At 39.6% G+C, this 21,574-nt stretch overlaps 1 protein-coding gene across 4 annotated transcripts in view; it reads left to right on the forward strand.

Annotated features, from left to right (window-relative positions):
* Nucleotides 1-21,574, forward strand: part of nap1l4b (nucleosome assembly protein 1-like 4b) — a 101,676-nt gene that overhangs the window by 12,461 nt on the left and 67,641 nt on the right. For 3 of the 4 annotated variants that reach the window (XM_078548971.1, XM_078548973.1, XM_078548972.1), the window contains exons 2-4: nucleotides 10,093-10,126; nucleotides 12,572-12,639; nucleotides 16,640-16,739. In XM_078548971.1, coding sequence (XP_078405097.1) covers nucleotides 10,110-10,126; nucleotides 12,572-12,639; nucleotides 16,640-16,739 — 185 coding nt within the window. In that variant the 5' untranslated portion in view covers nucleotides 10,093-10,109. Of the gene's footprint in view, nucleotides 1-10,092; nucleotides 10,127-12,571; nucleotides 12,640-16,583; nucleotides 16,740-21,574 lie in introns of those variants that run through there. The other variant, XM_078548974.1, reaches the window with a different exon arrangement.

A 21,574-nucleotide genomic window follows, 5' to 3' on the forward strand; every position in this document is an offset into this window, starting at 1 on the left:
CAAAGCATTGGGGTTCACTTATAGAATCATAGAATGGTTACAGCACAGGAGGAGGCCATTTGTCCCATCATGCCTGTGCTGGGTCTGCAAGAGCAACTCACCTCCATCTATCCCTTGGTTCCTGAAAGACCAAAAATCTGCCTGTTGGCCTCAAATATGGTCAACAGTGGAGCATCCAGAACCCTCTGGAATAGAGAATTCCAAACATTCATAACCCTTTGAATGAAATATTTCTGTCCTGAATGATTGGCCCCTTAGCATGAAATGAGCCCCCTCGTTTCAAGATTCCTCAGGTAGGAGAAACAACCTCTGTGTCTATCCTGTCAAGCCCTTTCAGAATCTTGTATGTTTTAATAAGATCATCTCTCGTTCTTCTAAATCTTGGAGGATATAGGGCCAGTTTATTCAGCCTCTCATCATAGGACAGCCCTGTCATCCAAGGGATCAACCTAGTGAACCTTGGCTGTACTGCCTCCAATGCAAGTATACCCTTCCTTAAATATGCAGTCCAAAATTGCACACAGTACTCCAGGCACGGTCTCACCAAAGCCCTTACAATTACAGAAAGACTTATTTATTTATTTATTTATTTTTTTTCTAAAGACTTCTTTATTCCTGCACCCCAATTCCCTTGTAATAAAGGCCATTGTGCCATTTGCTTTCCTAATTGTTTGCTGTACCCACATGCTGACTTTTTGTTTTCCTTGTACAAGTATTTCCAAGTCTCTCTGGGCATTTATAAGTTACACACCATTTTAAAAAAAATTATGGCACTTTGTTACCTACTCACTGCACCTGTCCATACCTTTTTGCAGCCCCTGTGTCCTCCTCACAGCTTGCATTCCCACCTAGCTTTGTATCATCAGCAAACTTAGATACATTACTATGTCTCTCTCTCTCTCTCTCTCTCTCATTAATATAGAGTGTAAATAGCTGAGGTCCCAGCACTGATCCTTATGGCATTCCACTATGCGTAGCTGGTCCTCAGTTGGCCCCACTCCTCCTTATACCACGCTTTTACTACATTTAAAGAAAAAAGCAGACAGATAATGCTTAATTTATTTGAAATGTTGGTTAGACTAATATTGAAATGCCATTGATGGTGCAGTCTGATTATATAACTAAAAAGATACTGAAGCACTGCATTGGAGGTTGTACAGCCAAGGTTCACTAGATTAATTCCTGGAATGAGAGGAATGTCCTATGATGAGAGGATGAATAAACTGGCCCTATATCCTCAAAGGTTTAGAAGAATGAGGGATGATCTCATTACAGGGAATATTTACAAATGCTCCTAAATTGAGAGGATATAACTATCCACATAGATTTAGCATGCTGGTTTTCTTTTCCTTGGAATGAAGAGGATCAGGACGAGACAAAAGCAAAATATAGCAGGTGCTGGAAATCTGAAATTGAAACAAAAATTGCTGGGAACTGGTGGTTAGGATTGGAACTGGAATGTACTGCTTGACAGTGTGGTGAAGGAAGGGTCAGTTGAGGCTTTCAAAGGGGTATTGAATCATTATCTAAAAGGGAAAAACTGCCGAGCTTTGAGGAAAAGGCAAGGGAGTGGCACTAGGTGAATTGCTCCTTCAGAGGGTGAGCACAGATACGACAAACTGAAGCCCGCCTTCTGTGCTGTAATCATGCTGCTGTTCTATGAAATACCTATCGGATAAGGAGACAGGACTTCTGATAGAGATCTTTAACATTATGGATGGGTTTGATAGGTTGATTTGCCAAATTGTTTGCCATTTGACTGAGACCTGAACACAGGACATAAATATATATGGCTTCTTACTTAGTGGTAAGATTGTCAAATTGGCACATGAAGTGATTGAAGTGGACCGCATTGATATGTTAATGGGGAGGCTTGAGGGAATTGAGTAAGGTATAGAGTGATATGGGAGCAGGGTGGAAAGAAGTGGAAGGAAGCTCTTAAATATAAACACTTGCATAAGCCAGTTGATCTGAATTGCCTGTTCTGTGCTTGTAACTGTGTAAGAGAATGGAGTTTGACTTGCAGGTGTGTGAAAATCAACTCCAGTGCCAAACCTTGGTCTATAGTAATGCAGATTGGAGAACCTGGCACAGAAATCAGCCTTTGGGCATAAGGGAAGTGGATAGGGTGGGCACAGAAGTCATTTCATTGCTGATTGAACCATAGGACTGAAGGACATTGTCTAAAAATTAAAGTCAGACCTTTCAGGAATAAAATTAGGAAATACTTCTACATGTAAAGAGTGATAGAAGTTTGGAATTCTCCTGTAAGTGACAATTGATGCTATATCAGTTGTAAATTCTAAAACCAATTTTTTTTATTATCTGAAGGCATTAAGAGATATGGGACAAAGGCTGGCATATGGAGTTTTGTTATAGATCAACCATGATCTTATTAAAGGGCAGAAGAGATCTTCTGTCCCTGTGTTTAAAAGGTGTTTTCTGTTGTTGCATTTCTGGTGTCAGCTAATGTGAGCATCATAACATTTCATTTCTATAGTACTTCTAACATAGAAGAAATGCCCCAAGGCACTTTAGAGGCATCAGGAGGAACTAATGGACAAAATTGATGGACCATAATGCAAGAAATCAGAAGAAATTAACTTTTGAGACATGCTTATGTAAAATCTGGGTGAGAGTGTAAGCTTGATTGCTGTCTTTTGTCTGAATTTGATTGTTGTGGCAGCTTCTTTTGTTCATTGGCATTTGGGTCTGGACTACATAGAGACTTTTGTAGACATCTTCATTCAGTCCTGCATGAGACTTAACAAGAAGTGAGATTTTCACAAATGTTATTGCATCAGAGGCTACAAAGTCATAAGTCTTGCAGCTTAAGATTGTAAGAAATATGTTCCAAAGATATACTTTTTCAACAATCCTTCCATTCTTGGTTTTAGTTTAAGCATAGCATTTACCACCTTGTGGGGTAAAAAAAGTGATGGCCACTTTGGGAATAGTTGACAAGTAGTAGTTCGATGGCATAGCACTCATAAGAGTGCAAAGTTTGTTTCATAGAAAAGTAAAATACTGCAGAACAATGCAAAAGAACAGCAAATGTTGAAAATACTCAACCAGGTCAGGTAGCATCTGTGAAGAGAGTAAAACGGATTTGGGTTGATGGCCTTTTTGTTTCATAGCCTGCTTTTAGAAACTGCCTTCCAACACCAGCTCTATAATCAATGGTACAGAGAACCCCCAAAGATCTTGAGTTATTGGAAAAATTACTTCTAAAAACTTGGGCATACATTTACTTCAAAATGGAGGCATGGGAAATGTTGCATTTAGGATAGAATGATAGGTGGTAGAACTGAAAAGAGCAACAATATAATTATTGGCAAGCGAAGTGAGAGAAAGTAGGGTTTAAAAAAAAGTAAAGTAGACTATTAATCTTGTGGTTAAATGTTCAAACTAATATTTCACAAACAAAATATTGAAGGTGTTTCCTTAAATAGAAATTCTTACAGAATGAAGAACATGTAGTATTTGGTACCCTTTCCTGTTCCTGATGTCAGTGTTTCACAACCAGTGGATTACTTTTGAAGTGTAATTAGCGTTTAACAAATGTGACAATTATTTAAACAATGCAAGTCCCCACAAACAGCAAATTAATTAATCACCAATTAATCTGTACTTGCTGGCATAGGTCTTCCAAATGCTATCCTTGTCAATGAAACGTATACCCTGTGGATGAATTTTTAAAAAAATACTGTAATGCTCTGTCAGTTATGACCAGTCAGTGTTAATTGCTGCGCAAACCAAATCCCAGAGAGAAACTTGGCTCACAGGCCACAACCTTTTTTTGCATTCAAATAACGAGAAGATGACGTACCAACCTCAGCAGTAAGAGGTCCAGTACACTTTGGGGCTTTTAAAAAGTAAAAGTTTTATTAACAAAAAATAACTTCTCATAAAATTAGTTACATAATTAAGGTTAGTCTTACAAAACATTCCCCAAAACACTCTACTTGGTCAAACCCACAAGTAAACACTTTCCAGGCAGCACTCCCTTATAGAAATTTAAATATGGAATCCAGTAATATCTCACAAGGCAGACTGCTGTAGCTTCAGTAAAGGTGCACTACCACATGATCTTTACCCTCTTCCACTTTGTTATGGAATTCACTGCGAAATCAAACTGCTTGCTGCAGCCCAAGACTCTCAACAGTTCAAACAGCTCCAGCCATCTCCAGCTATCCAGCTCAATAGCTATCTCTAGCTCTTTCTACCTCAACAGCTATCCACAGTAACTCTAATATACCCTTTTCCCCTTTCATCCCAGTCCCATTGTTCTCTCATCCCTTTGAAATTCAAACCCTTCCAAATATAAGATCTTTCATGTTTCCATCTTGTCTTTTGGGTCAATAAAAATATAATATCCCCACTGCTATTTACCTATGGATAAAAACAAAAAACTACGGATGCTGGAAATCCAAAACAAAAACAGAATTACCTGGAAAAACTCAGCAGGTTTGGCAGCATCGGCGGAGAAGATAAGAGTTGAAGGGTCATGAGGACTCGAAATGTCAACTCTTTTCTTCTCCGCCGATGCTGCCAGACCTGCTGAGTTTTTCCAGGTAATTCTGTTTTTATTTACCTATGGACTCTTGCAAGATGCAAACATTTTCCTTGATGCCTCTGACTCTCCTTTGAAATTCCATAACCTCCAAATTTATCTAAAAATGCAAATGTTTAATCTATATATACCTCAAACTTAACACCTTTAACCTTTTCATGTTTGCAGACAGCTTGACTCCTAGCTTAATTAAATCACAGAGATACCCAGCCTTCTTTACAGAGCAAGACAATATTCCCCAAAGTATTAAAAACAATAACATCCATTCTCAGTGTTTACATACTAAATTTCCCAGTTAGTGCGGGCCAAGATTCTACTGTGCCATGTGTTTTGAAACAACAGTGTTAACTGTTAGCTATGTAACAAAATAAACAAATCAAGTTGCTTATAATTGCCTTTGACACATCGGCTTGCCTCTAGATGATAAATCAATTTAACTAATTGAGAAACAACTTATGGAGTACTGCAGATCACTGTTAATGAGGCAAATGGACCTGATCATGAAATGCATTGTAGTTTTGTCATTCCTAGAAAACCTTTTGCTTCTGTTAAATTTATGTTTTAAACTCCTCCAGTGGCTGAATGACTATTTAGGGCAAGGCATATGAACATACAAATTAGGAGCAGGAGTGGGCCACTTAGCTCCTTGACCCTGCTCCGCCATTCAATAAAATCATGGCTGATCTGAATATAACCTCAACCCCACGCTCCTGCCTACCCCCGATAACCTTTCACCCCCTTGTTAATCAAGAATCTATCTAGCTCTGCCTTGAAAAAATATTTAAAGACTCTGCTTCCACCGCCTTTTGAGGAAGAGAGTTCCAAAGGCATTTGACCCTCTTGAGTGAAAAAAATTCTCCTCATCTCTTAAATGAAATGACCCCTTATTTTTAAACAGTGACCCCTAGTTCCAGATTCTCCCACAAGAGGAAACATCCTCTCCACATCCACCCTGTCAAGACCCCTCAGGATCTTATATGTTTCAATCAAGTCGCCTCTTACTCTTCTATATTCCAGTGGATACAGGCCTAACCTGTCCAGCCTTTCCGCATAAGACAATCTGCCCATTCCCGGTATTAGCCTAGTAAACTTTCTCTGAACTGCTAATGCATTTACATCTTTCTTTAAATAAGGAGACCAGTACTGTACACAGTGCTCCAGATGTGGCATCACCAATGTCCTGTATAACTGAGGCATAACCTCCCTACTTTTGCAATCAATTCCCCACACAATAAATGATAACATTCTATTCGCTTTCCTAATTACTTGTTGTACCTGCATACTAACCTTTTGTGATTCATGCACAAGGGCACCTAGATCCCTTTGAATCTCAGCTCTGCAATCTCTCACCATTTGGGTAATCTTTTTTATTCTTCCTGCCAAAATGAATGATTTCACTTTTGCCCTCTTTACTCCATTTGCCAGACCTTTGCCCACTCACTTAGCCTGTCTATGTCACTTTGTAGCCTCCTTACGTCCTCTTCACAACTTATTTTCCTAACTTTGTGTCATCAGTAAATTTAGCACCCATTCCCTTGGTCCCTTCATCCAAATCATTTATATAAATTGTAAAAGGCTGAGGCCCCAGCAGTGATCCCTGTGGCACAACACTTGTCACACCCTGACAACCAGAAAAAGACCCATTTATTCCAACTCTCTGCTTCCTTTATCAAATGCCTTCTGAAAATCTAAGTACAGTACATTCACCGGTTCCCTTTTATCCACAGCACATGGGACTCCTTCAAAGAACTCCAATAAATTGGCTAAACATAATTTCCCCTTTACAAAACCATGTTGACTCTGCCCGATTGAATTTTTTGAAGTGCCCTGCTATAACATCTTTAATAATAGCTTCTAACATTTTCCCTATAAAAGATGTTAGGCTAACTGGCCTGTTTTGTCTCCCTCCCTTTTGAATAAAGGAGCTACATTTGCTATTTTCCAATCTAATGGAACCTTCTGTGAATCTAGGGATTTTTGGAAAATTAAAACCAGTGCATCAACTATCCCACTAGCCACTTCTTTCAAGACCTTCGGGTGAAGTTCATCTGGACCTGGGGATTTGTCAGCCTGCAGCCCCAACAATTTGCTCATACCACTTCCCTGGTGATTGTAATTTTCCCGAGTTCCTCCCTCCCTCCCATTTCCTGATTTGCAGCTATTTCTGGGATATTACTTGTGCCCTCTAAAGTGAAGACCAAAGCGAATTACCTGTTTAATTCATCCACCATCTTCCTACTTTCCACTATCAAATCCCTGGGCGCGCACTTTATAGGACCAACACTCATTTTGTTAACTCTTATTTAAATATCTATAGAAACTCTTACACTCCGTCTTTATATTACTAGCTAGCTTTCTCTTATACTCTAATTTTTCTCCTTTTTTAATCTTTTTGTCATTCTTTGCTCTATATCTACTTTCCAATCACCTGACCTGCCACCCATCTTTGCGTAATTATCCTTTTTCTTGGCCTGATACTGTCATTAACTTTTTTAGTTAACCACGGATGGTGGGCCCTGTCCTTGGAATTTTTCTTTCTCATTGGAATGTATATATTCTGTGTATTTTGAAACACCCCTTTAAATGTCTGCCACAGAACTTCTATTGACATATCCATCAACCTCATTTGCCAGTTCACTTTAACTAGCTCTGTTTTTGTGCCCTTACTTAAGTTTAAAATACTAACCTTGGACGCACCCATTTCTCCCTCCAAAATAAATGTAAAATTCAGTCTTATAATGATAGCTGCTACCTAGAGGTGCCTTCACTAGGAGATTAACAATTAACCCTACCTCATTGCTCATTACCAGGTCTGGTTGGCTCCAGAACATGCTGTTCTAAGAAACTATCCCAAAAACATTCTATGAACTCCTCATCTACGCTACCTTTGCCCACCTGATTTTTCCAGTGTATACGTAGATTAAAATCCCCCATGATTATTACTGTACCTTTCTGGCAAGCTCCCAAATAAGGTTTGTATTCTCTGTCCCTTCCTGTCACAGTCTGTTTATCATTTCCCATATTAATACCTGTCTCTCTTGCCTTGTCTCTACTCTTTGGTTTACCACATCTTCCCAGATTTGATCCCTTGCCCCCACTATTCAGTTTAAAACCCTCTCTACTTCCTTAGTTAGGCGACTCATGAGGTCACCAGCCCCAGCACGGTTCAGGTGTAGACCGTCCCAATGGTCTAGATCCCACTTTCCCCAGTGCCCCACAAACCAGAACCCACTTCTCCCACACCAGTCTTTGAGCCATGCATTATTTCTCTAGTCTTATTTGTCCTATGCCAATTTGCACATGGCTCAGTAATAATCCAGAAATGATTACCTTTGAGGTTCTGCTTCTTAATTTGGTGCATAGCTCATCATACTGACTATGCAGAGCCTCCTTCCTCATCCTGCCTATGTTGTTGGTACCTATATGGACCACGACCACTGGATCCTCCCCCTCCCATTGCAAGTTCCTCTCCAGCCCTGATCAGATGTCCCAAACCCTGGCACCAGGCAGGCAACAAAGCTGCCTGGACTCTCACTCTTTGCTACAGAAAACATTGTCAATCCCCCTTACTATATTGTCCTCTACTACCGTTACATTCTTTTTTGCTTCCCCCACATGGATGGCTTCCTGTACCACGGTGCCATGGTCAGTTTGCTCATCCACCCTGCAGCCCCAACTCTCATCCAAACAAGCTGAGAGATCCTCAAACCTGCTGGATAATTGCAGAGGCTCATACTCCTGCCCACTGGGTCCCTTTACCTGCCTCACTCGCAGTCACACCCTCCTGTCCCTGACCAAATCAGAAGACCCTATCCTAAGTAGTGTGACCATCTCCTGGTATAAAGCATACAGGTAACTTTCCCCCACCCTGATGTGTCGCAGAGTCTGCAGCTCAGCCTCCAGCTCAGTGACTCTGAGCCGAAGTTCCTCAAGCCGCAAGCATTTACTGAGACGTGTTTGCCCTGGATCACAATGTTATCCAGGAGCTCTCACATGCTGCAGTATTGACACATCACCTGTCCTGCCATCCTTGATGTGTTTTAAATAATTACCTCATTATATTTATATCACTTATTTATGTTGCTTTCTTATATATTTTATTAACTTTACCACCAAATTGTGTACTATTTTAAACCTTAGGGATGGAATAGAACATACCCGCTTACCAGAAACTCACCAGCTTTTCCCTGCAGTAGATTAAGAACCAATTTCTATGAGGCGAGAAAGATAGAAAGAGGAAACAAACAACTCCTTCACCAAACTCCCCTCACCCCAAACTCCCAAGTCTTCACTCAATCAGTCAGCTGCACTCGTTTGCCAAGGCTCCACTAAAGAACCCTGAACTGGGACTACAGTAACACGATTCAACCAGTTTCTGATGAAGAGTCATACAGACTCAAAACGTTAACTGTATTCCTCTCTGCAGATGCTGTCAGACCTGCTGAGTTTTTCCAGCTATTTTTGTTTTTGTTTCAGATTTCCAGCATCCGCAGTACTTTGCTTTTATCTCATTAACTACTCAACTTCTACAGCTAAGAGTAAGTTTACCCTGTCTAAACTGCAAGAAAGAACTTAGCCTGCTGACACAGTACTTTCCAGTTACTGCTAATAACAGACTAGATTAGATTTTAAGAGCAAAATTTAAGAACAAAATTAACACTTAAAACACCCCTCTCACCAAACTCCAAGCCTTCAGTTCCAGTTAGTCCGCTGCACTCCATTTGTTAGCCCTATGGAATCATAGACCTTCAAGAAAGGGGGGGTGAAAAAGAAGAAAGTGGGTCACTGTGCATTGTGCACAGCTATTTTGTGTAGTCTCTTTGAGAGTACTGTTGGTGTCCTTTCAGTTTGTACCACACTTTCACAATTTATTCCAGATGAATGAAAGCTCAAAAGCTACTTCCCCGTCCTCCCGATACATTTTATGATTGTTTGCAGAAGTCAGTGTGATATTTTCACTCAGCTGCTCTATTACATTTACGTTAACAATGAGAATGAGATTCTATTTATTCCTAAATTCCAGTTTCAATTGCACTTAACATCTAAGATATGCCTATTGAGGCGGGCAAAAATGTTACTTTCGAAGAAATATTCCACCGTATTGCAGAGTATAATAATTTTAATCCTCTTAACTATTATTGAAATCTTATAATCCATTGCCATCTTTAGTAACTATGCAGGTTGCTGTTCTGATCTTTAAAACGTTAAACTTATTGTTGCTATACTCCAGTTTTATTGTTTAAGGCCAATAATTCTAGCCAACATCTCACTGAAGCATCACTTTCAAAAATTGGCAACATGCTGACGTGCAGATCTATATCTATAATTTAATCACGGGCAAATGCTTAAATTTTCTTGCTGCCGTGGGTTCAATTTTCTGCCCGTTCATAGTTAATTTTCCTCCCTTAAGAACCCTAAGCAGCTGCTTGTTAGATCGCACTATGATAGAAGATGGTACCATTCGTAGCTATGTACCTGTAAACGTAACACATTGACCTTTTTCCCTGCATATTTCCTAGGTGGATCAACGTGAAAGATGGCTGATAAGAACAGGTAAGGCAAATTGACGCCATTACCTTGGCCACTTGTATTTATATAACGTGCTATTTGATTTGGGAAAGATGAACACGGCAGCAGTCAATATCCCGCAAGCTTTAACAATTTCTAATTGGATAGCTGTGCATTATCAAGTGTAGTTTAGGTTGTGAAATTCAGTAAATTAATTCAGATTACAGTACTAAAGCGATTTGGAGGATAATCCATTATTTGTTCTTTCCCCACATGGGGAACTCTTGTTTTCAATCATGAGCACTTGGCAGGTGGAAATTTGGTACTTAACCCAAGGGAACAGGAAAGGAAAACCTCATCCATTTCCTAGGACCTTTCTCATTTGTTGCAAGAAAGCTAAGATCCTGCCTCTCAATTCTGCTTTGCTGCCATTTCCTGAATGAAGAAACTGGAACACTGAATCATAGCTCAGCTGACATCTGACAACTGGGTTCTCTAAATAGGGGCCCAAAGGTGCACAAAGCAGCAAGTCTGAGGGCAGCATAGGAACTGGGAGGCCCCATGCAAATTACAGTGTTATTGCTGTTGCACTCTAATATCATTAAAGGCAGTGACATAGTTACTTGGGTTTTTATGAGTGACGGACACATCTGATGTCTTGATTCTACCCTACCAAGTGCTTGACTAGAGATAGTGATAGAATTTAGTATTTATGATCTCATCTCTGACTGGTCTAATTGTATGTTATTCGTCTGACTAGATTGAAGATATTCATAAAAGTGTAATGAAGAAATCAGTGCTTGCATTTCCATTTGTAATTTAGGAATTAAGTTTTGATTTCAAGAGACTGGAATGGAACAATTGGAATCCTAATGATTTGCCCCAGGGTGTGTTTTGTGTTTATGTGGAGTCTATGATTTAAGCCTGTAGAGCATCACTTGTTTATTTTTTGATTCCAGTGTGTACAGTAGAAATCTTGTTGAAAATGTCCAATTTAAGAATGCAGTATTCATTAGATATATAACTAGATGTAAAACACTGCCTTTTCATATATTATGAGACAAATATGGCTTCCAGTTTAGCACCAGGAAGGAGATTTGTGTCTATCCATGCCTGCACCTACAAATGGCCATACAGTCTTGATAGAATTGCAGTCAGAGGTTTATGGGGTTTGATCAGTCCCTAAGTCACAGCAGAAATACAGCAAAAGTGGATGTTTGTAGGACATAGAAATGGGACTAGGGAGCAGATGGGATGAGTGACAAGGGGTGAAAGTCCAGCATGCAGGAGACAGGGGAGGCAACAAGAAGGCATCAGTTCATGAGAGTTGGCATTGAAGGCAAGGGCTGGTTTTTGGTATGAGTATGTAGGGAATAGTGTCGGCTAGCTAGGAGACTCCGTCAGGTAATACATAAGTTTAGGAAAGATGGGATAATGTTAAAAGAAAGGAAGTGTTATAATTGCAGGATTTTTTTTATTCTTTGATGGGGTTGAGCGTCACTAGCAAGGCCAGCATTTGTTGCTAGCCCTTGAACTTGAAATGGCTTGCTAAGCCATTACTGTGGATCTAGAATCACATGCAGGTCAGACCAGGTAAGGATGGCAGATGTCCTTCCCTAAAGTATATTAGTGAACCAGATGGGTTTTTACAACAATCAATAATAGTTTCATGATCACCATTACTGAGACTAACCTTCAATTCCAGATTTTATTAATTGAATTTAAATTCCACCATGGTGGGATTCAAACCCATGCCCCCAGACCAATTAGCCTGGGCCTTTGGATTGCTAGTCCAATGATGTTACCATTATGCCACCATCTTCCCTTGTACTATGAAAGTTTCTTAGCATAGATGTTCCCTGAGAACCATGCCTGTGAATTTAGTGGCACACCTCTGTGTGGAGTTAACTGTAGCTATCATGCTGGTCTTGAGTAATTTACGGCAGGGGGCTGTGGTAATGGCGATGTAACTAATATGCAAGTTCCTCCAAAACCAAGGCATTTGTTTTGAGTCACTTGTAGTGAAACACTGGATAGATCAGATGCTGTACCTAATTGGAGTCTAGCCTTCATTGACTGGCCTGTTTGTCGGGTACCTCTTAGAAATTCCTCCTAGCTTGTGACCTCATTATCATAACATTGCTTAAACATGCAAGTATTAAGGAAATCAATTAATGACAGTAGGGAGAGGATAGAAACTTTTTTTAAATGCTGATTTTAAACAGTCTTGAAATTGGGAATTAAGTACAATTTTTTACCCCAGATAGGTTTCCAGTACTTAAACCAAGCTGCTACATGACTCTGATTTTGAAGAGCAGTTTAAACATGGGTTTTATGTTGGAATGTATTTCATAGACCGTTGCTCTCTGCACAAACTGCTTGCTCATGATAAAAGAAGGCTCGGTTAAATCCACTTCCTCTTGTATTTGATAGCTCTCCTGCACTAACTGCTGATCCATAGCCCATCTGACATTCTGTTTTGTATTTCAGTAAAGGGGATGATGCTTCTGTAGAGCCTTTGGGAATGGACAAACTGCCAGCTGAGAGCAAAGGAAAAGGTACAGTTCTGGTCAATTAGATGGTATAGTTAAATGTTAACTGATTTTTAAAATAGTTTAGTAACCTGAACTTTTTAAATGGAATTAATGATTGTAAAAATTAAATGCCATAAATTTCCTTTTATTTCTTAGCCCAGCTCTCTTGTGCATATCAGGTTTGCACTATTCATAAACTTCTGTCAGTCCTTTGGCTTGGCATTCCATTCTGGTGTCATATTAAATTGCAACTGCAGGGTCTGCCTACCACCATTGAGACAAACAAACTAACCTGGAATATTGCATAATTTTGGTTTTGAAAAATAAATACCTTTTATGGACACAAATTGCTTCAGTCTAAATTATTTTATGAATGTCTTGTGTTCTTCCACTGCACACGAAGTTCATGCAGCAGTAAAAGAGCAAACTTTCAATTAAACTTTAAGCTATGCGTTGTCTGTCTTAAAGAAGTATGCATACTAGTGTGTTAAATTATTGCAGACCTAAATCTTCTAATATTTTTAACTATTTATGATGGGTAAAGGTTATGTAACCACATTGATTATAGTATTGGCTTGGCTTTTTCTTTTGTGCTACATGGTGTGAAATTTAAGGCTTCCCTTTATTAAACATTTGTCTGAAATGCCTAAAAACAAGCTGCCATTAGACCACCCTTGATGGTCTCTATTTTTAATTGTCTGACCTTATAGTTTAAGTGAGACTGCTACATTTCTACCATATGTGGCAATGTTTTGGCGAGTTTTGTGCTCAGCTCATACCTATTGACTATTGGAATGAGATGGTCCAAACTTATTTCCTCTGAATCCATCTGCTAATGGTTCTCTTACCTCACTGGAACAGATTTTAATCACAGATTACAGAATGAATGTTTTGTATTTTAACAACACAAATCATCTATTCTGTTTTTATGTGGGATGTTGCTTCCATGCGCATGTGTATCTATCTCTTCTGGACTTGAGAGATCACGGTGCACACTTGGTCCTTTTCTTGTTTTGTCTCATTTTACTATACACTTTAGAAGGCATTGACCCCCAGGCACATTCCATGTTTAGTGGCATCTCTGCTATATGTTGATTAGATGATCATTCTTTGTGTGGCCTTGGGTGATGAGTGTCATTAGGCTGTTTAACTGTGATGAACTTCATAACTGAGTTCAATCATGGTCACATGCATTCTGCAGAAGGTGTCACCAGGGAATGGTGATGAGCATATTCTGCACCCTCCCCTTGGCACCCCCACCCCCTCCCCCACACTTTTCTGGACCAAAATGTACTGGTCACTCCATGCTGCCAGGTTGAGGGTAGATAGCTGGGAATAAACTAGGAATTCATATTTTCTGCTTTGAATCCCGTGGTCTTGTTACTAGCTGGTTAACATCTCAAGATCATTAAGGCTATCGAGGGAGAATTACCTTTTTTTAAAAATAGGAGTTAGTAGATATTGAATTTTTCATACTTTTGCACTGTAAAAGGTATTTTGGATGCACAGTATTTGTTATTTCACAGTTAGGGATTGCCTTCAAAAGTGGACAATAAAGCGAGAGAAAACAAGGAGGACCACCGCCTGTGATCTCATGATCAGTAGAAATAGATGCCCAAGTCTCATGGAAACACCATTCCACATAAAAACAGAATAGATGATTTATGCTGTTGAAATACTAGCTATTCATTCTGTAATCTGTCATAAAATCTGTTCCGTTGGGGGTAAAAGAACCATCAGCAGTTGGATTCATGGGAGTATACTCTGTCTTCAGGTTGGACGGCAGCAAGGAATGCAGATAGATCCTTCTAGCAGGAATTGAGGTTGCTTGAGTTGCTAGAACATAAATTATTAAGCAACCTGCTCTAATTCTGCCTTACATACAGAATCAAAACAGAAAATGGGCAAATAAATATTAAGGGTCTTCCCTAAACTGTTAACTTTCCTTGATTTGTAAAATGCCTATTAGCATTTCCAACATTTTCTGTCTTAAGCTTTCCTGCATTTGTGGGTCTTTTAATCACAAGCACTAAAAATATTTTTAAAATCATGCTATTATAAAGAATGAAACTTCTAGTGTTTTTAAAAAAAAGTCTTTAAAAGAGTGCCACTGTCACTGACAAAGCTGTTTCTGTCTACTGTCACCTCCCTATCACCCCAGCCTCACTACTGTCACCACCTGCCTATAAATAAAATGTTTCCCCCAAATAGTTGACTAATCAATTCTTAAGTTCACATTTTCCTCTCCCCCGTTGCACCTGTTTCAACACTATTGAACTGCATGCCTTGCACCCCGCCCCTCCCCCAAACTCCTCCAAGTCTTGAGACAGTATTTCCACTGACTAGTTTGCTGTTTTCCATTCCAAATATAAGGCATCTCTTTAACTTCCTGAAACCCAAACATGATGCACAGCTATTGTAATCAGTGAGGGACATATTTGTCTCGACTATTATCATACCTTGCTTCTCACAGCCAAAACTCTAATGTAGGATCATTAGAAAAGGCATGGGCAACTTAAGGCTTTTCTCCGGATGAGGAGATAATGGTTGGCTCAGGGCAAAGAGGATTGGTGTTATTTCTTTTTATTGAATTCAAATTTCACCATCTGCCGTGGTGGGATTCGAACCGGGTCCCCAGAGCATTACTCTGGGTCTCTGGAGTACTAGTCATGCGGGACTAGCTGAAGTTATTTTGACCTTTTGATTAATAGCAAACACCGGTGTATAATTTGGGGCCATTAACTTGACCAGCTTGAACCCAAGTAGCTTCAGCTGCAGCTAATGCCCCAAAGTTGCATCTTACTAGGCAGATACATTCCATTTAACAAAAGGTTATTTCAGAATTACTTAATTTAAATGCTCTGATAATTCACATTTTTGAACACTGAATTCTGGATTTATTATTTGCTTTGTTTAGATCACTTTTTTCTTCAGTGAAAAACAACTTTAAGGGTAGAAAGTAAATTCTACAAAATTGCCAACACTGCCACTACATCATGTTGAATTACCTCCACTTAACACCTCAAAGTCATTCTCCATGGAATATACAAGATCTTGCTTGAGCCCCATCTAGAATACTTCTTTCGGTTTTAGTCCCAGCATGGGTGATATAAAGACCCTAGAAAAGTTTCACAGCAGGGCCACTGGTACCATTTTAAAAGCCCTCAGTTTTCACAATAGGCTGAGTGCATGAGTATTTTTTACTCTAGAAAAGCATATACTTTGGGGAGATTTGATAACTTGAAAATATTTAAAGGATTAGACCATGTCCATGTGGAATAGCATAATTAAATTAATTAGGTTAGAAAGAACTCTGGGCTATGAGCATATGTTGCACATAAGCATAGAAGAGGTTAGAAATGAGATTTTTATTTTCAGAGTTTTTAGTTCTTTGGAGCAAGTTTCTAGCTTGTACATTTTTGAACAGATTTGCGGGCATTCAGAAGGGTAGGGTCTGAGGCTTACCACAGGGTATAAAAGATAGGTGCGGCATTGGGTGATGCACATCATTTCATGACCTACTGGAACTCAATTTGATCATCTTTTGGAGGTTGAGAAGGCACACAACAGATTTTCTTCCTCCCTAAATTGACCAGAGATTTTTTTTAAATGTTGTTTCTTGGAGGAGTTTATGTTAATGGCGACTAGATACATTGGGCCTTATGTGATCAGTTGCAACTTGTGTCTGAGACAGTATTTGCAGATGAGTTGATTCCTATCTGTCATTTTTAAATGTGCCTAAGAGGAGTACCCAGATTAACTGGATTTAGGCCTATTGAAAAGGTTTGACAACGAGCAAAATTATTAATGGAGAGGTTTTTTTCATTGATTAAAATGCATTTAAAGCTGGATAATATATGGTAAGTGAAAGGTAAATTGTGATGTTGAGCTTCTGCAGATTTACTACCCTGTTGTATCAAGTAGGAAGGAACTGAAATGGGAGCCAATTGTGATTTTTTTTGTTTCAGATGTTGACTCTGCTACAGATGCTTTTATTCTGACCCCATGAATCCTTGTGTTACAGCAAAATTGACAGCCCAGGTTATGCAGAATCCACAAGTCTTAGCAGCTTTACAGGAAAGACTTGACAGTGTCACGCACACTCCTTCCAGCTACGTTGAAACGTGAGTACAACAGTGCACACATAAGATTGTCTAAAAATTAAATTCAAAGTTTGTCACCTTTAGCATTAGAGCATTATGGCTTATCCATAGTGCTTTGTTTCCTTCTGAGTTTCAGTTAATCTCTTCCGGCATTGCTTCTGGGTAGCCCGAGACCTGGAGTATGTTCTTTTTCCAATGATCCCATTGTGGCATAAGAGCAGAGGCTCGCTATTTTGGGGGGTGGGGGGAACGGACGGGACTCTGAACCAAGATGTCATGTGACTAACAGCATAGAATATTGTGCCATGAAAGGTACATGCCTCTCACATTTATAGTATTTTACATACTATATAAAATTTAGGATGCAAATAACTTAATTCCTCCCTCCCTATGCTTTCCTTTTTTCTTTTTTTATTCCTTCATAGGATGTGGGAGTTGCTGGCAAGGCCGGCATTTATTGCACACCCCTAATTGCCCTTGAGAAGGCGGTGGTGAGCCACCTTCTTGTCAGCTGCAATCCATCCAGCACTGCTGGTAAGGGAGTTCTTAGGTGGTAGAGGTCACGGGTTTGGAAGGTGCTGTCGATAAAGCCTTGGTGAGTTGCTACAGTGCATCGTTTAAATTGTACACACTGCTGTCACTATGCGTCAGTGGTGGAAGGAGTGAATGTTTAAGTTGGTGGATGGGTGCCGATCAAGTGGGCTGCTTTGCACAGGATGGTGTTGAGCTTCTTGAATGTTGTTGGAGTTGCACTCATCCAGGCAGGTGGAGAGTATCCCATTGCGTCCTTGACTTGTGCCTTGTACATAGTGGAATGCTTTGGGGAGCTGAGAGTCGAGTTACTCACCTCAGAATTCCCAGCCTCTGACCTGCACTTGTAGCCTCAAATTTATATGGCTAGTCCAGTTCAGTTTCTGGTCAATTGTAACCCCCAGGATGTTGATAGTGGGGAATTTAGTGATGCTAATGCCATCAAATGTCAAAGCAAGGTGGTTAAATTCTCTCATGTTGATAATGGTCATTGTCTGGTACTTGTGTAGCACGGGTTATCAGCTCCAGTCTGAGTGTTGTCCAGTTCTTGCTGCATGTGGGCATGGACTGCTTCAGTATCTGAGGAGTTGAGAATGATATTGAACTTCGTGAAATCATTGGCGCTCAACCCTACTTCTGACCTTATGATGGAAGGGAGATCATCGATGAAGCGGTTGAAGATGGTTGGGCCTAGGACACTAGCCTGAGGAACTCCTGCAGTGATTTTCTGAGACTAAGATGATTGAACTCCAACAACCACAACCGTCTTCCTTTGTGCCATAGCTTAATATCTTATTGAAAGATGGTTCAAATTACTACTCTATTCAACTAATTCCTGATTAGTTCGAGGATTGTAACATGTTTAGTGTATGCTTTTGCTATCTGATTTCGTGTGACAATGCAAAACTGAAGGAGTTACCTAAGCAGAAAGATTAAGTTCCAAAATATAATAGAAATGTGCATAAGCTTCAATATCACCAGACCAGGATGAAGATACTTCTAAATGTTTTGGGATACATTTTCAAACTCTACAAAAATCCAAAACAAAAACAGAATTACCTGGAAAAACTCAGCAGGTCTGGCAGCATCGGTGGAGAAGAAAAGAGTTGAAGTTTTTTGTTTGTATCTACAAAAATCCATTCTGCCTGAGAACCAAAACATGACCTTGTGTGCAAACTATTCTGGGTTCGTGGCTGTAAGGTGAATGATGAACCATGCTGTTGAAATACAAAATAGGAGCAATTAAGGTTGGGCAATAAATGCTGGCCAGCAGCACTCTCAGATCAAGAATGAATCTAAAAAAACACAATAGAAACAGTCCTGATTACCACCGTGTTAATGACCTTACTGGAAGCTGACACGAACAGATGGTATCTGATACCACGCAAACAGAAGAAAAGCTGAATTTTACTAGTTTGCGACACATCAGTTTAAGTTCCTGTTTCAAAATAATGTCTCTAATCCCTTGTTTATTTCTAGTATGTAGTCAGACGCTGTTAAATGTTTTATGAGTCTGCTTATGGTGCACTCTTCCAGTTTCAACTAATTAGCTGCACTCAACTTGTTAACTGCCTGACGAAACAGAAATAAACTAAATAATTTTGCTAACTGCAGTTCTCTTTCTCTCTTAGCCCGTAATGAAACAAACTAGCAAAAATAAATCATTCGCAGTCAATAACCATCTGTCACAAATAGATTGAAAGACGCAATGGCGATCTGCCCTGCCAATTAACACTCAAGCAAAAATTAGCCAAACTGTTAGACCTTTATTTACAGAGCTTCCAATAGGATTGTTGCGAAGTTATGGATGTATAAGCAGCCTGGCTTCTAATACCTCAGTAGACTTGGCAATTACCCTTGCAGACATGTATGTTTGGCAGTAATCAATTATACTGTCCTGACAGTATATTGAATTTCCCATTCTCCATGCAACAATGCAAGCACAGTAAGAATTACTTTGAGCATGCAGTTGTAATAGCCATTTTAGAATTACTATAGTTCTGATTACCTAAATTCCAGTAAAGGAAGATTATAAGATAATGAAAAGAAATAGATAGATCTCTGGCCTGTCAGTCATACACTCTAATTTCCATGATCCTGCTAAAAACTGCAAGGAGTTTTTAAATCTTTGAAGGAATCATATGTATGGTGGGTGTTTTTTGGAAATTTATTGGCATAATGAGCCCTAGTCACCTCCAATTAAATGTTAGGAAGACAGAAACTACTGTCCTCTACCACAAATTTCCTTACTCTGGCTATTGTTTCAGGGTGAAACAGTGTGTCTGTAATCTTGAGGCCTTATTGCATTTGCAATAAGGTAGATGATCTAAAGGCACAAATAGAGGTAAATGGATATGATATGATTGCCATTACGGAGACATGGCTGCATGGTGACCAAGCCTGGGAACTAAATGTTCAAGGATGTTCAACTTTTAGGAAGGACAGACAAGAAAGGAAAGAAGGTGGCGTTGCGCTGATATTAAGGGATGGAATCAGTGCATTAGTAAGGGAAGATCTCAGATCAGAAGAACAATGTGTGGAATCTGTTTGGGTGGAGCTAAGAAGCAGCAAAGGGTAACAGACATTGGTTGGAGTTGTTTATTGGCCACCAAACAGTAGTGGTAATGTGGACATGGTATTAATCAGGAGATGAGAGAAGCATGTATCATGGGTGACTTCAATTTGCATATAGATTGGGTAAACCAATTGAGCACTAATGCTGTGGAAGCCAAGTTTCTGGAGTGTGTTAGGGATGGTTTTCTAGAGCAGTATGTTGAGGAGCTGACTAGAGGACAGGTTATTTTAGACCTAGTATTATGTAAGGAAAAGGGACTAATTAATAATCTTGTAAAGAACCTTTAGGGATGAGTGACCACAGGATGATAGAATTTTACATTGTGTTTGAAAGTGAGGTAGTTCACTCAGAAGCAAGGGTGTTAAAGTTGAATAAAGGAAATTGAGGGCATGAGAGACACATTGGTTGAGGTGGATTGGGAAAATACATTAAAAGGTATGACTGTACATAGGCAATGGATTGCCTTCAAAGAGCTATTACATAGCTTACAGCACCTATACATTCCTTCAAGGTACAAAAACCCAAAAAAGTCATTCAACCATGGCTGACAAAGGAAGTTAAGGATTGTATAAGATTAAAAGAAAAGGCTTATAAAGTTGTCAAGTAGTAGTAAACCTGAGGATTGGGAGGTTTTAGAATATAGCAACAAAAGACCAAGAAACTGGTAAAGAAAGGGAGAATAGAATATGGGTGCAATCTAGCAAAAAACATAAAATCGGACTGTAAAAACTTCTATAGGTATATAAAAAGGGAAGCCATTTGGCTGAGATAAATGTGGGTCCATTGCAGGTAGTCAGGAGAATTCATAATGGGGAATAGCGAAATGGCAGAGAAGCTAAATGATTACTTTGTGTCTGTTTTCACTGAGGAAGATACAGGAAACCGCCTAGATTTAGAGATCCAAAGGACTAGGGAGAATGAGGAGTTGAAGGAAATTAGTAAAAGTAAGACGGTTGTATTGGAGAAATTAATGGGACTTAAAATTGATATGTCCCTGGGACCTGATATTCTGCATCCCAGAGTGTTCAGAGGTTGCTATAAAATAGTGGATGCATTGGTGATCATGTTCCAAAATTCTATAGATTCTGGAATGGTTCCTTACTAACAAAATTGATAAAGGAGAGTCAATGGACATAGTATACTTGGATTTTCAGAAGGCTTTTGATCAAATTCCCCACAGGAGGTTGATTAGCAAATTAAAAGCATATGGGGTAGGAGGCAATATAGTGGCAATATAATGGATTAAGGGTTAGCTAGCAGGCGGAAAGCAGAGTGGGAATAAACGGGTCATTCACGCGTTGGCAGGCTGTGACAAATGGGGCACCACAAGAATCAGTACTTGGGGCCCCAGCTATTCACAATATATGTCAATGATTTGGATGTGGGGAGCAAATGTAATATTTCCAAGTTCGCAGATGATACAAAGTGAGGCGGGAATGTGTGTTGAAGTTGTAAAGCAGCTACAGGAGAATTTGGACAGACTTGATGAGTGGGCAAGAACATGGCAGATGGAATATAATGTGGAAAAATGTGGGGTTATCCACTTTGTTAGAAGGAACAAATATGCAGAGTATTTCCTAAATTGTAAAAGATTAGAAAGTGTAAATGTACAAAGGGAGCTGGGTGTCCTTGTCCATAAGTCATTGAAAGCTAACATACAGGTGCAGCAGGCAATTAGGAAGGCTAATGAATGTTAGGCGCAAGAGGATTTGAGTACAGGAGTAGTGAAGTCTTGCTTCAATTGTATAGG

The sequence above is a fragment of the Cetorhinus maximus genome, chromosome 9 (genome assembly GCF_964194155.1).
Source record: "Cetorhinus maximus chromosome 9, sCetMax3.hap1.1, whole genome shotgun sequence".
NCBI classification, from domain to species: Eukaryota; Metazoa; Chordata; class Chondrichthyes; order Lamniformes; family Cetorhinidae; genus Cetorhinus; species Cetorhinus maximus.